The sequence below is a fragment of the Arctopsyche grandis genome, chromosome 2, assembly GCF_051622035.1.
Source record: "Arctopsyche grandis isolate Sample6627 chromosome 2, ASM5162203v2, whole genome shotgun sequence".
Classification (NCBI taxonomy): Eukaryota; Metazoa; Arthropoda; class Insecta; order Trichoptera; family Hydropsychidae; genus Arctopsyche; species Arctopsyche grandis.
In genome coordinates, this window is record NC_135356.1 from 28,646,234 (window position 1) to 28,662,656 (window position 16,423).

At 33.9% G+C, this 16,423-nt stretch overlaps 1 protein-coding gene across 2 annotated transcripts; it reads right to left on the minus strand.

Moving 5' to 3' along the window:
- Nucleotides 1–3,092: 3,092 nt before the first annotated feature.
- On the minus strand, nucleotides 3,093–13,663 carry Pgd (phosphogluconate dehydrogenase). Of its 2 annotated transcripts, XM_077446080.1 has the most exons (10): nucleotides 13,412–13,663; nucleotides 8,502–8,610; nucleotides 8,307–8,421; nucleotides 7,416–7,567; nucleotides 7,253–7,345; nucleotides 7,028–7,178; nucleotides 6,066–6,176; nucleotides 5,668–5,811; nucleotides 5,128–5,576; nucleotides 3,093–4,444 (listed from the first exon to the last, which is right to left on the minus strand). In XM_077446080.1, exons 1-10 carry the CDS (start codon nucleotides 13,417–13,419, stop codon nucleotides 4,325–4,327), a joined length of 1,452 nt encoding a protein of 483 aa, XP_077302206.1. In that variant the 5' UTR covers nucleotides 13,420–13,663; the 3' UTR covers nucleotides 3,093–4,324. The 2 variants fall into 2 exon arrangements, with proteins under 2 accessions (XP_077302206.1, XP_077302207.1); XM_077446081.1 differs by lacking the exon at nucleotides 13,412–13,663 and having other exon boundaries at nucleotides 8,502–8,612.
- Nucleotides 13,664–16,423: the final 2,760 nt, after the last annotated feature.

A 16,423-nucleotide genomic window follows, 5' to 3' on the forward strand; every position in this document is an offset into this window, starting at 1 on the left:
GCCATGGCGATATGATCACCGCAACTCATCAAATATAGTACCCTAGAATGCAATAATGTGTAAGTAGTTATTTGAATAAAATAAAATTATAACTCAATTGTTCTTCACTTGTATGTAGAGTTAATCTTTGATTTTCGTTATAAAACGAGCTCATTTGTGTGTAAAACAAAGGTAAGTTATTTATTAAAAATTTATGGCCGTTTTGGCTTGCGGGTATATTTGATCTCAATTTTGAAAGCATATATATATATATATATATATATATATACATATATATATGTATTTAAATAGGTATAGCAATAAATCACAGCATTAATTGGACAAAATAAATGTTTGGAAAAAAAAACGATTGGAATTTGTTTTATTTTTGTGTTATGGAAAAAGATGGTTCTGATTCAATCAATGTCTCCAATCAAAAAAAGATCCCATCTTCAAGGCTGTCTCCCATCCACAGCATCATATTTACATCACAGTACTTACACCATAAGCATTTTTTGTTGGGTTTACGAGCATTTTTGCTTTCCACTATACAAAGTTATTACTATTATTTGCATGTATCCATCATTAATTCAATACCACAATTTAAAGTAAAATTACAAATAGTATTAAACCAAATTTGATACAGACCAAAAAAATACACTCTAAAATGATATTAACACTATGACGGGCGCTGACTCATATTTGTATCATGTTGGCTGCACAACGCTCACTGGCCGCTGACAACATATATGATTCCCGACTGCGCGAACTGTTTCAGTCCGCTGATATATTTTTGTATCACGTTTTCGTCAATCGTTTGTGACCGATGATACAATTGTGTATCACGTTTTCGTCATAAATGTATATCAGCGGACTGAAACAGTTCGCGCAGTCGTGAATCACATATGTATTAGCGGCTAGTAAGCGTTGTCCACCCAAAATGATACAAATATGAGTCAGCGGCCGTCATAGTGTTAATTCTAATATGATATGACACTTTCATTGAAAATTTAAACAATTTTCCAACAACTAATACAAATGAAAGATCAAAATCGTGACTGGCCATGATCGTGAGCCTAATTCAAATGAACCAAATGTAAAGTCTTTGACTGCCGAAGTCTGGTTTGATAGACAAGTGTGTGCAGAAATTGTATGTATGTAAAACACTTGATATCATTCTTTTCAATTTTATTTATATGTAATTAGAATAAACAGAATAAAACCTTCCCATTGAAGGGAGAATCTTCTCAAGAACGTCGGCTGGTAGACGTAAAGCGCAGACTTGTAGCTGATTAAAGTGACGAGTCGAGAGTCAGTCGCTCTTATAGGCAGACTATCACCCGCTCACCATGAGCATTAAAATTCATTTAAATATGAAGTTCATATTTATCAAATTATTATATAATATGTACCTAAAAGAACTCATGGCCTGCAGAGAAGCAGTGCGCAATGCATTTAATAAGTCGCGCAGGTATGTATGTAAGTAACGCATCACAGCAATTTTTTTTATAGATAAGATAACGACCCAATCTTCGGCAGTTTTAAGCTTTGATGTTTCAAATTCAAAAATAAAAGTAAGAAAAAGAAAAAGTCATATTTGTATTTCAATAGCAAAAAACCGTCAATAAATGTGTCGTGCGGCAAATTATAAAGCACAATTAGAACAATTAAAGAAAAATACACACTGTCATAAGATTAATGATAAAACAATGAAGATGAATTTCATAGGTGTGAATTTAATGTTATCATGGATTATCAATGTTATCGCGGGTCAACATTGTTTTTTTCATTCGTTCATAAAAAATAAATCATTCATTTGTATACATATTTGATAATCATATAATCAATTGTAAATGCTGATCGCTGCATTCTCATGCCATTCTGGATGTAGAAGACCAACGATCAGAGTATATATGTATAGTTATGTCATCGAACCAGTTTCAATATTATCCATCGACATGTTTGCATTGCTATCGGGTACTTTGATCAAAAAACACTTGCGCGTCTTCCGGCATACTCCATAGTTCCACCGAAGATCAAGCTTTCCTCAATTTCGACGATCAACCCTTCGCAGCCGGTCTTCTGTTTTGGCTGCTGTCAGTTCAAGGACTAGGAGCAAACTTATTCCAGTCGACGGTAATATTTTTGTTTATAGCCAATTTCTCATTCAATCAAATCCTTAGACCAGAAATAAAAGAAACGAATGGCCGTCACAATTTCTTTACGATCCGTTAGTGGAGTTGCTTCAATAATTACCGACTCTGACTTTATCTTATGATTCAACTCCAACTTGGAACGGTTTTAATAATATCGACCTTTCTTACCAACGTATGAAATTGTTTATTAAATTAATAGTGATTTTCAGAATATGAAATGTTTAAAAAAAATCAATACAAATTGACATACAGATTAAAAAAAAATGTATAGTGTATATATATATATATATATATATAAAAAACTGTAAAAAACACAATTTATACAATTTTTTGCTAATGAAATAGGGATAAATAAAAAGTAATTACATTCATAGCATATATGTGAATTTCATACACAAACAAATCAATATATACATAAAAAGCGTGAGATGGAAGAAACAAACGGTTTTGGCCACTACACATCAAAATACGTGCAATTCAACGATTCTATTTATAATTTAATTAAAATTCATAAAGAAATTATTATATTTCAATTTACTATTGGATCTACTTCAATAAAATTGGTGACTCTAGTTAACACATACCATAATACGATCGGTAGATTTTTTACAACTCTGACTCTGACTCCACAGCCCCATTTATTTCGACACGTGGGCTTTCTGCAATATCAGGAATAACGCAAAACATGGTGGAGCTTAATCTCGTGACTCGTGATGAACTATCTTGTTCTAATTATAAGGCTTCTTTTTCCACGCGAGTCAGTTTGAAGACGTCCATTTTGTGGATGAAGAACAAATATTTTTTAATTAAAATATTAAATAAAATGAATTTTGACCCGTGATAACAGTAAAATGCAATTGAAGTTTATTCAAAATGCCTTTTTTCAAATACATATGTATATGAATTAAAATTACACATAATATAATATCTGTGTACGAAATCAAACAAAAGTGTCTTGTCAAAACTTGTATATATTTTTTTTTACTTAGAATCAAATACAGATTAAAAAAAAAAATACACATTGAATATAATTTGAACGAACCAAAAATCAATACGTTTCTCCAATGGTGAAATATATTTGTATGTAATACAAGGTGCGGCAAAAGACCTTTTACCATTTTAAAAAAATAATTTCTTTTATATACCCATAATAATATTTATTTAATCATGGAACCGTGCACGTCAGCAGATCGCGTCAAATTTATAATATTCCTTCCGCCCAATGAATCGATCTATCATCAGTATGCAGACAAGATTTAAGATATTTTATGATATCTTAAATCTATTATTTATACTGCCTATCGGCATCAACAATGTATATTCTAATGAAAAAGTTTTAATAGTGAGAATCACTTGAAGTAGAAACTGTACAGACGATGGAAAATATAGCACCAATAAAGAAAACTATGAAAAGAGTCTACTTCAACGTACAACGTAATGGCTTATATTTACCTTATTTAATAATGGAAAAAACATCAAGAAGCTCTTATAATATATCAAACTTAATTTTTACTTTATTTTATTTATTACATATTATTTACAAGTTATATCAAAAATAAATTGTAAAGAAACCTTTGCCGCACTTTGAAAAACATTATATATGTAGATAAAAGATCACCATCAGATAGCACCATTTCAAAATAATAATGAAAAAAACTTTCAATAAATAATATGAAGTAGTAACATATGTACTTTCCAAATCAAAAAAGGATATTTTAAATGCAAAAAAATATTTTACTTTGAATGAATTGTATATATGTATGTAAGTAGGCTCTATTTGTATGTATATTTTTTATCAAATTTTGATTTAAACCAAATTACATATACATATGAGCCAGGTACTATATAATTATGGATTTTCAAATGGTTATAGTATTAGAAAACAACGCGCCCGGTGTGTATATCAATCGAACGTATTGATTTACGTTACATTTTCCGCCCCGCTTTAAGCACAATACATATATCTAATTCATATAAAAATATAAACAATATTAATATAAAAAAAAAACAAATAGGAATGTAACTTGGAAGTGAAACAATAAATATAGTAGAATAGAATATACATAAATCGCTGCATAATATAAAAATAAATAAGTAACGCTTAAATAAACAGGGGGACTATCGAAAGCACACTTAAAAATCATTATGCATTAATCATTACCCAGATAAATTCCCCCCGGTATGTGGATTTAATTGTTGTATGTGGAAGCGGATACATCTCCACCGTGGCCGGTCCAGTTGGTGTGGACAAACTTGCCTTCCTTTCCGAGAAGTTCATAAGTGTGAGCTCCAAAATAGTCTCGTTGTGCCTGAAATAGTATAGATGAAAGTATTAAAAAATATAAAATACATACATACATAGAAGGATCAAAATGTTACAACTATAATATATAGGTATTTATAATTAACTAGTGTTTTTACCCGGCTTCGCTCGGTATTTGTAATATAAACCGCTTAAACATGACCAATTTAATAGTAAACATTTTATTAAATTTATTTCATTAGTTTTATTTTATTTGAATATTCATTTGTTTTTTTATTAAATTGAACGTCACGGATTTTACGAACCAAACAAACATACAAAGTCTCTTTCGAAATTATATATTAAATTATTACGAGAAAATTCTTTAAAGTTTTGCCAGTATGAAATTACCTTTAAATTTACAAACATTGATATGGATAAATTTGAATAAATTCTTAGTTGAATTAATTTGGAAAAAATCAGATATTATAAAGGCTAACAGACAATGCACTATTAATAAAAGGGTCAATCGTTTAAACATGGATCAACGTCAATTAAAATTTTTGAAGTATCCATGCTGTGAAACTACATACATACATATAGTGAAAAGTGATAAATAACTGTACAAATGATAGTTCAGATTTTAGACATATGTATCTGTAAAATCAATAGAGTAGGAAAGTAGTAGTAAATCAGAAGAACTTGATTCAATTTATCTCTCTGAACATCTTGTTAATATTGAAAGCATACTTGAAGTAGATTAGCTGGTAAGGTTTCCGATCTGTATCCATCGTAAAACGACAATGCTGAGCTCATCGTCGGCACTGGCACACCGAGGAGCACCGCTTGCGATACGACTTCCCTCCAGGACTGTTGACTCTCCTTGACGGCCTTACAGAAGAAGTCATCCAACAGCAGATTGGACAGGTTTGGGTTCCTAGTATACGCGTCTTTGATGTTGCCCAAGAATACACTTCTGATGATGCAGCCACCGCGCCACATGAGAGCAATGCCGCCGTAGTTCAACTTCCAGTTGAAAGACTTGGCCGCCTCCCTCAACAGCATGAAGCCCTGAGCGTACGAAACTATCTTACTGGCGTACAGTGCCTTGCGTATCTTGACGAGGAACTCCTTCTTGTCACCGGAGAATTTGCTCGATGTGGCGCCTCCTAGTTTTTTGCTAGCTATCACACGTTCATCTAAACACCATTCAGTAGATATTAAATTTGTCATAAATAAGATTTCACTTGCTAGCAATATGCTAGAATATGAAGAAATTGAATTACAAACCTTTCAAAGAGCTGAGGCAACGAGCAAATACAGCTTCACCGATTAGTGTAACGGGAGTGCCGTATTCTAAAGCTGCGATTGCGGTCCATTTGCCAGTACCTTTTTGGCCAGCCGAATCTCGGATTTTTTCCAAAAGTGGAGAGCCTAAAATTGAACATCTTAATGTTAAAACGATCAAACAGGAAACTTTTAATATGAGTGGCGATCATACATTTTGGGTGCCAATTGGTTTGATCTTTCCAATTTCTATTTGCATTATTTTGTCGAAAATTAATAGTTTTATGTTCTCTTCAGTTTTTTTTTAAATTAAATGTAGCTTATTACAAACTTAAGAAAATGGTAAAGCAAATAATGTCTTCATGGATTCAATCGAGTATAAACATTCATTCAAATCGTACCGTCATTGTCTTTGAAGCGCAAAATGTCCTTTGTAATTTCTATCAAAAACGAATCAAGTTCTCCTTTGTTCCAATCTTCAAACACATCAGCCATTTCATCGTGAGACATACCTGAAAGCGAAATATACATATGTAATATTAAAAATACCGTTAAAATTGCATTGATCTCTGCGACAGAATATGTTAAAGGTAAAAACTTATCCATCAACTTTATAAAATCAACACTGAATAGACGGAAACGCATTTCCAACTGATGATATGCACACTAGGGTATATAGAAAACAGTGAATTTTGGAATTTGGAAACAGCTTGAGTTGGAAAAAATATTCTGTAACATGGGGAAGCCATAAAAAATAATATAAAAATTCTAAAAAATATATTTGCACTGCCGCTAACCCATTCAAATTTGTTACAATCGTAAATGTTACAGATTTTCAAAGGTTTTTTTAATATAAGCTCGATTTAAGAAGGTTATTTTTTTTAATTCACCTCATTTAAATGAAATAGTTTAAATAAACCTCATAAACTCAAACCTCAGACGTGAGAAACAATGTTTAAGTAACATCATTAATGGACTAGAAACGAGCTAATACTGGCGTTAAGGTACACATGACGAAGTTTCATATTTTTTCTCTTACCTTAGCAAGCTGTTGAAACATCCCATGTGAGATTTTTTTAATGTAAAATTATTCCTTTTATATAAGGTAAATTTAAAAAAAAATAACTACTAAAATAAGCTTGAATTAAAAAAAGACCTTCGAAAATCGGTTAAATTTACGATTTTCACAAACTTATATGGGCTGGCGATAATGTGAGTATATTTTTTAGAATTTTTATATTATTTTTTACAGATTTCCCATGACACAGAAAGTCTTTTCCAACTCAAGCGGTTTCCAAATTCCAAATTCGCAGTTTTCGATGTGCCCCAAAGCACACGCTTAATTAGTCAATGAGCAAATTACCCAATCCAGTTTTCATAATGTGATACGCCTCGCATATAAGTTGCATATCTCCGTATTCGATACCGTTGTGAACCATTTTAACGAAGTGACCAGCGCCGTCCTGGCCGACCCAGTCGCAACACGGCTCGTTTCCGGACTTTGCGCATATTCCCTGCAAATCGAACAACGATAAGTAAAATGTCTGAAACCACAATGAAAGATGACATAAAAATCGTCACAACCCACTTGGAATATTGGTTTGATGTGCGGCCAACCTTCCTCGTGTCCGCCGGGCATCAAAGAAGGACCATACCTGGCGCCGTCTTCGCCTCCACTAACCTAAAAATTGTAAAGTGATGATATTTCCAAATAGATGGTATTTTAATTTTTTCTAATTCAGGTGTTATACCCCAGCGCCGATGAATAAGAATCCGTTGGAGGCGAGATCTTTGCAACGTCTCTGCGTATCAGTGTATTCGGAATTACCACCATCGATAATGATATCACCTTTGGAAAGAAGTGGTGTCAATTGTTTGATGAAATCGTCCACAGCAGATCCAGCTGAAAGTTAAATCAAATGAAATTAAAGATAAAAGTCGAAAAAATTTTGCCAAACTATCGTCAATATGATATTTGAGATATGATTATATATATTTTTTTTATAGGAAGGCTTATAACAGGTAACCCCAATGCGCCTTTCTGGCCAGAAACATTGTACATTTGATACAAGTATTATTTTTATTTTACAAAGTCATCACATATCGAAAATGAGCATGTCTCATACTGCCTCAATTCATACAACAAATTAGAAGCGAGTGGAGATATTAAAATGGCAATTTGATTAGAAGGATGGTCGAAAGGTGAACAAGAGAACTATTCAAAAGGTACCCAAGAGTATAAAAGACCACATGTGAGGCGAAGTGGGCAAAATGTGTGACGAGTTTGTGAATTGTGAAAAAATGACATTAAAAAATAGTCGAAATCTTTAAACGCAAAAAAATGCTTCATACACTAAATGGATATTCATTTTATACGTCCAAATTATATGATACTATAAACTTTGGCCTTAGCAACGTGCTATTATCAACCTTGATGTTTTTACACCACAAATCAAATGCGATTTAGCAGATATCAAAATTGAAAAAGTTCGAGAAGCAAATTACATATACCGTGCTCGTTTTCACCCATTACGTTGATAAACACTTGAAGCATGACACATGATACGGTTACACGTGAGACAATCGTGTAACAATGTGAAATAGTAATAATAACATTATCAGCAATCGAGTAAATTAATTACCTTTCACCAAAAGCATTACTCGGCGAGGACTTTTCAATTTGCTCACCATATCCTCTAGAGACGTCGCGCCGATGATTTTCGTTCCCTTGGCTTCGTTGTTGAGGAAATTTTGAACCTTGAACATAATTCATGACGTTTTAATGTCTTTCAATTATTGTGCAACAATACAATAAATTTCAATACACACACACACACCTTTTCGACGGTCCGGTTAAACGCGCACACGACAAATCCTTTGGAGTCCATGTTCAGGATTAGATTTTGACCCATGACGGCCAAGCCGATGAGAGCGATGTCTGCTTTTCTGAAAATGGCAAATTTAATATCATATATTAGCTTCAGCCAAGCGACTTAAGGGGGTATTCTAGTCTAGCAATTTGAAAAAATCGATTTTTTTTTCTTTCATATTTTCAAAGCTTAAAGCTTTAAGAATATGTCCTTAAGAGGATTTTTCAAAATTCAAATTATTTTCGGATATAGCTGCTTTAGTAACGTGGCATCTGACCGGCGCGTAAGTTAACCCAAAACTTTAAACGCGTTTTTCTCGAAACTACTTTTTTCTAGACGGTTGACATGATATCTCAAGTTCTACTGAACCAATTTAGTTGAAATTTGGTGCGATTTTGGTATATATTCCTTTATTGCATGAACTAGAACTATGAAAAAATTCCAATTTTTACTATTTTTAAAAAATTTGGAAAAGTCAAAAAAACTGGTAAAAAATAGACTTTTTATTTCAAACAGCCGCTATTTTGCGAAAAAAATTTTGTTTGACTTTTTCGTAGTTCATGCCATAGCAGCATTTGTTTAGATTAAGAATTAATTTGCTTTTTTGATTTTGGAATACTAGGAGGGTTGGAATCGTGTCAATCGGGGCGTACCATTTTTTTGAAACCCTCACTTCATCAGCCTGTAACTTTTTGAATTTTGAATTTTTTCCTTTAATTTTTTTTTATATGTATTCTTCAAACATTAATAAATATTTGGTAAAATAATGGCTACTAAAAATATTTTTTGTTTTTTTTTATTGCACCTGAAAAAATACCTAAAATTCATGCCTCTAGACTAGAATACCCCCTTAAATTTAATCATAAGACTGATTCTCCACTCCTTGATTCTCCTATTCTATGGAAAATTATTGCTTTTTTTCAGTTTTAACATGTTTCGTATTTCGTCTTATCATTATTGATTTATTTGCCAATTTTTAACATAGTGACATTATAAGTTCCAAGTCGTTATTTTGAAAATGAAAAACAAAGAAAATGATACAATCAGGAGCGGCTCAAGACTTTAAAAACAGATGGGGCCCGAGGAAGCTAAAGCCGCCCCCCCCTACATATATATTTTTCCAAAAAATCAAACAATATATTTTTAATAACATTTTATGCAAGGAAAATGCCTTTTCTTTTTATCAAATTATCGACTTGATGTTTTATGTGGTCTAAAAAAAGCAAAAACGGAATTAATAAAAATAGTTAATGATAAAAATAAGAGAATTGACATATACATAGTTGAAATGTCGAAAAACATTGATTGTGTCGCATATTTTTCGAATCGCATAGAAAATATAGACGACTGGCGTAATCTGCCCCAAGAGACCTTTACGCAGGGTAACTAAAAGCTCTCTATATACGAAAATACGGATCATGTTTCTCGGCCTCGATTGAGTATCTACCCTCTACACAAAGTACCACTCGTAAGTGCCAGAGTAGAAGGGAAACCGAAGCTGGCAACCACGGGACCACAGCAGATAAACGACTGCCCCAAATTGAATTACAAACCAGTTCAATAAACAAAATTTCTTTTCTTTTTTGATTATAAGAAATTTGTATAGGGCAGTGCTCCGGTTGAGCTTAAAGACTAGCCATCCTTGAATATAATAATAAGAAAATAAACACAAATATAAAAAAAATACAATAATAGAACAAGTTATGATCTCAAATTAAACAATCGACGCAACAGGCGACGAAATCATCAAATTGGTACGTGCCACATGAGAATAGAACAAAGTGCGGCATCTGAGTTGACTGGGAGCATTAAAGCTCAATTCTGCAAGAATTTGAGAATTGCCCATCAGTGGCGGTGCAGACATGAACTGGGCTGTAGTAACTGATTGAACATACCGGTGACCGAATGCAAAAAAGAAGCATATATTATACTGGGAGGGCTGCAGCCCCGCAGCTCAATGGAATGCTCACTAAACCAACCAGTAATTAAAATAAATGCTTCACCAAATACAATTTACATCGTGACTTGGGGGGATTATAACCTAGTGCTCCCAGCAGGTAGGCACTAGGATAGAGCTAAGGATAGCTACCTGTATATCTCAGAAATCTCCTCTGGCTCTATCTCGATTCTCTTAGCAAAGTCATTTGTATTAAGAAACTATACAATTTGAAACAATAGGAAAAAATGTCTGATTGCACGCTTAAGAGAGATACGCGAAAGAAAGTGGTGTAAAAGGATGCAAGGAAAGCCATGAGGCAATGTAGTTAGAAGAATAGATGAAAGATGGCTGAGGGAGATAATCGAACGGTACCTGAAAGAAAGGTCATGAATAATTTGACGAAAGACGGCAAAAGAGGTCTCGAATGGTACCCAAGGGTGTAAAAGGATGTAAGGAAGGTCACAAGTGAAATGGATAGACAACGTAAGGAAAATGTGAAAAGGTAGGCAGACGAATGTTGCTCGAAATACAGAAAAAGTGCCATTGAAGAAGTGTGAAATGTTGTATGTTCTGTATAACTAGTGAATGCAGACAGTGAAACGCATGATCGTATGATAGTCATAGCTAAAAGAGTGGAGCAAGTGAAATAATTATGAAACAAGCGGTCAGAAGATAGTACTCAAAAGAGTTTAAAACGTAAAAGTTCAGAACATATGTGGAGGTCCAGCACTGGACAAAGATGGCAAAGTATATTTTAACATCAAAAGATTTGAGGTCCTTTTTATCTGGGAATATACTTGTAATTTCAATTTGGAAAGGACTAGAGATTATCTCTACAATGCTAATGGGTAAAATTTGACTATCAAGGGATTTGGAAAAACTGATAAACAAGGACTTCAGTAAGAGAAAATTTCTCTATTTGCTGGTATATATAAATTGGTTTTCCTGAAAATATCGCATTGAGATGTTGCTACTGTTAAGACTAATCTTACAAAAGGGTTAAAAAGAGAATATTACACATAAATACAATGATTTTCAGTGAAAATAGATTCTTTACAAAGTGTTGTATGCAATTATATGAACCTATGACTGGCTGCACTTAAACTTGACATTCGACATCTGTCATGGTTGGTAAGATAGCAAATATACACAAATACATTTTCTATGTGATGTAAAGATTGAACGAGTCAATGTATCTTACATAATAAAAACAATGCGGTAATGCGATAAGGTCAATATATTCTAAATGAAGGGCAAATTATTCAAATTTTCAATATCAAATCATGAAATATGTACATTTTTTTTAATAATGTTAAAATTTTGCGCAATACTTCAAACATTTTCTTTTCATACAAGCAAATTTCTTCACAGCTGATACATATTGATTCAAATCTGAAAGGAATTTAAACTTGCATATGACGGGCTGAAAACCAGATTGGTACAAGTGACATTTTAAAAAAAATCTGGTTTAAGTGCTAAAATAATAGCATATATGTAATGGTTTTCAGCCTCTCATATGTAGATGTAATTTTATTTTATTTTTATCTTTAATTTATACCAGGAAGGCACCTTCCTGACCAGAAACATTGCACATTTGATACAAATATTATACAAAGTACATAAATACATATCAATTAACATCCACAGAGACATTCGCGGTCAAATTTATAAATTTTTATACAATTCGGCGAAATTCCAGATTGAGATTTGGCGAGAAAATGGGTAAAGTCAGTGGCGTAACCAGGATTTTGTCAAGGGGGGGGGTTTTGACAGGAAAAAATACAAGATAATTTATATTTAATTAATATAAAATCACAACATATAAAAATAAAGTAAATACGTAATAAACATATGGTTTGAACAAAATTCAAATAAAATAAAAATAATGAATACTAATAAAAAAGTACGAAATTCACAGATCTAATCTTCGCGTATTTATCTAATATTTTTTCTGCACTAAAATTTATATCCCTATGAATATCTAATAAAGCAAGTCCATTTAGTCGATTTTCCGACATCGTATTTCTTAAATATGTATGTTTTTAGTCATCGTAGTGTGGAGAAGCTCCGTTCACTTGTGGCTGTTGTCACCGGAAGTGTTGTTAAAATTTTTAAAAGTATGTAAATATTGAAGGATTGCAAATTGCAATTGCAGCTAGTGCGTTTTTTGGTCGATTTTCACTAGTACTTATATATTGCCACCACATTTCCAACTCTCCAGTTAGAATGCAAGGCCCACAAAATACATATCTTGGTTGTAAATTTCCCCCGAAGTCTTTATCTTATTTTTTAAAACACTCGATGGTTGAGAGCCTTTTCAATCAGGAAGCAAACATTGGAAATTTTCAAGTATATGTTCACGTCCTAGAAATCTGTCATGGATTTGGGATAGAAAACTATCCAAAAATGGTACAAACGATCGATTGCGACAGGAGTGGGATATTTTGCCGCCGACTGGACCCCCCCCCCCCCCTTCGCTACGCCACTGGGTAAGGTTGCCAATTTGTCGGAATTGTTTCAAAGAAAATCTGACAGAGTGGTAAACTCTGATAGGAAACGATCCACCTAGAGTCACAAATCCAAGGTCAGGCCAGTAGAAACCAGTGAGATTGGAACCCGTGACCACTCTGTTCAAAGCATTATATGCTAACCACCAGTCTATTCTGCTGGTTGTGAATAAAAGTATTGTAGAAAGCTGCATTTTTTAAAAATCGCTATACAAACAGGAACCAATGTAAAATCTCATTTTTTTTTTTTACCTTAGAAAGATTATCATGTATTTTCCTCGTGCATACATTCAATTCGACCTCTGATACCACTTGAAAGTCATCTAAACTTTGACCCTATCATCATCATCATCATCACACTCGAAACATGCTAAATCAATACGGCAGCGTTAGATTAAAGATGTGGAGGTTTTATATACGAGTGTACTCACTGAGACATGTTGAAGATCTGGTGGAAGACAGAGTCGGAAGACGGAGCGACGCGGAGCAGACGTGCTTACTGTGGCGCAGTTGAACGCCTACTGAACTCTCCACACCACCACCACTCACTTATCGTCGCAAAAACGAGGTCGAGGTCTGTTTGACTTTCAAACGTCCCCGGTGAGTCAACTGGAGCGATTGTGGGTCAGATTCAGGTCGCCCCGAGACACCTAGCCGTCGGAGCCATTGTTCGATTTTACGCTAATTATCGGCAAATTGGCAGATCCATATGTTCCGGGCCAGTTGACACTTGCCGTAACGCCGCGAACGACGACCATGTCCGAGAGCGCTTTCCCATTATTTCCAGCGTTTACTTTGACATTTTCCATTCATTTGGAGACAAGTCACTTGAAATGTGTATCTGTCGTGGCTGTTTCTTGATCGACAACTGTCTGCTAATAGATATGGGCTTTATTCACAGTACAGTCAGTGACTGATCTGGAGATTTTTCAAGACGAGGCGAAATTTTAGAAAAATAAATTATATCTTCTTCCTCTATAGAGTCACGTAAAATTTACATGCTATCGTATTCACCCTCCACTCAACCTGCGATGACCAATTACATTTCAAGAAATACAACATTGTTTGTGGGTATAGCGGTCGATAGAATTTGACTTATATAATATTTTTTGTAAGTTTTAAGGGTTCGGTGATTACTAGTCAAATGTGAACCGGTCACAGGACAACCGGTCGCTCTAGATCGGTCACACGTGATCACCCGTCACACTAAAACTGGTCACGAGAAAACTGATCACACCCTAAAATCGGTCACGAGAAAACTGGTTAACCGATTTTAGTGTGTGACCAGTTTTAGCGTGTGATCAGTTTTCTCGTGACCAATTTTAGTGTGACGGGTGATCACGTATGACCGATCTATAGCGACCGGTTGTCCTGTGACTGATTCACATATGACTAGTAGTCCGTTTACCGTTTTAAGTTCGTATTTTGAAATATTTACATTAATAAAATTTTAATATAAAATACGTATGTTGTTGATATTATTAATTTATTTGTGGAATAAGTATATATTTTATATCGGTGACCGTCACCGCATCGAAAAGTCGAAAAATCGAAAATGTTCGTTTACCATGAATACATATGAAAAGCGGGTAGTATATATGTATATCAGTGGCGTGCGATAAAGCTCTCTCTCCCCCCGTCGTACAGCCTAACTTAATTTGCGCGAGGAACAGGCTTTTTCTCCTGTATCCTGTCCGCGCACATTAAGCAAGGCTGTACGACAAAAAGAGAGATAACTTCACCGCAAGCCACTGATATATATATATATATATATATATATATATATATATATATATATATATATATATATATATATATATATATATATATATATATATATATATCGATCTTTCGACTTTCGATGCCGTGGTGTAAGCCCATTTTATATTAATAGAAATTAATATTTTTAAGACGATTCAAGTAATTGTCAACGTCATGTTATGGACAGTACAAGTCACAGTAATATCATTAACCCTTTGAATGCTGACCAACACCGATCGGCGTTTAGCCAACAAGTCCATGGGCCTGAAATACGCCGATAGGCGTTGTGTTTTGAGTATGTAAAAAATAAACAAGAATACTATCTTATCGTCAGTAGAGAAGATTGGGACAAGATTATGCGTGATTGCATGGTTGCACCTCCATATTTCACCCCAAAGGACAACTATTGGGAGACAGACTGTGGAAATTTCACCGCTTCACTCATATACTCGTACTGCCGCACGTTTTATGTTATCATAACTTACATTGTGCTGAATCGTCTTGTGGATTATTTGAATTTTCAATTTTAACCCTTTGAATACTGACCAATGCCGATCGACGTTTTGCCAACAAGTCCATGGGCCTGAAATACGCCGATAGACGTTGTATTTTGAGTATGTAAAAAATAAACAATAATTCGTACGCAAAGCCCTTCCATGTAGCATTGAAAAAAAATGCATTGAACATGGGTCGTGCAATCCGTATCAATGTTTATAGAGACTGGTTTACACCGGAATTTATGAATTTATAACCATAGCAGAATTTCCCGATGGAAATCCTTAACTGCTGAGTATTTTATTGTGGCTTGGCATTCAAATTGTGAGCAATACATTTTAACAACAATGAAGAAGATGGAACTATGTAGTTTTGGAAAAATACATTCAATAATATGTAGACTTCTTTTGTTTATTTTATATTGTTGCAAGATATATTAGATAGTCTAAACACATATTTACAAAACTCTAAATCCTCGGTAGTAGTTATCTAGGGTTTGTTTGGATTAGCTACAATTTTTATACCTGCTTTCTATTGGATTTCTAATTAATTCTAGTTGGAAATGTTGGCGAAGTTTTCAGCGTGACGGGCTCTCAACAGAAAAAACGTCAGCACTCAAAGGGTTATAGACCTTACATTGTAATAATATTATATAGTTAAATAAGAAATTACTTTAAAAAAAAAATAAGTTTACGTGCTTTCATTGTTACAACTAAGGTTTCCAATCCCGGGATTCCGGAATCCCGATGTTTTCTGGTACCGTGAATCCCGGTGCTGAAACTAGTCTGGATTACGGAGCTGGCAAAAATTTTTATAAAAATAATATGGAAAAAACATAAAACAACATTATATAATGAACAATGGTGGGATTATAGTTCATTTGTTTGTTCTGATCCGTTTCATCGCCCGTTTGCCGTTTCTACGAATTGTTATGAACGGCCTGGCCTGTATTGTGTCGCAGATATTGTGCTCAACCTATTGATGTATAATAATCTGTATTATCATTATTATACATCAATGGGTCTAATTGGGGGGTATTATCGTGTATTATACATAAATGGCTCAACCCTAATAATATTTGAAATATATTTTGACTGATTCGAACTCAGAATGTGTGTGTCTGTGTTTCTGTGTGAGTGTCTGTATGTGTATTGTCTGCCAGCGTATTTTGGGGATTTTTGAACACC

What these genes read in the sequence shown, in the direction of transcription:
- Pgd (XM_077446080.1), bottom strand. An exon ending in CATTATGAAAACTGGATTGG is followed by an intron (nt 6,177 to 7,027) that starts GTAATTTGCTCA and finishes TTTCGCTTTCAG; the next exon opens with GTATGTCTCACGATGAAATG. An exon ending in GCGCTTCAAAGACAATGACG is followed by an intron (nt 5,812 to 6,065) that starts GTACGATTTGAA and finishes GTTCAATTTTAG; the next exon opens with GCTCTCCACTTTTGGAAAAA.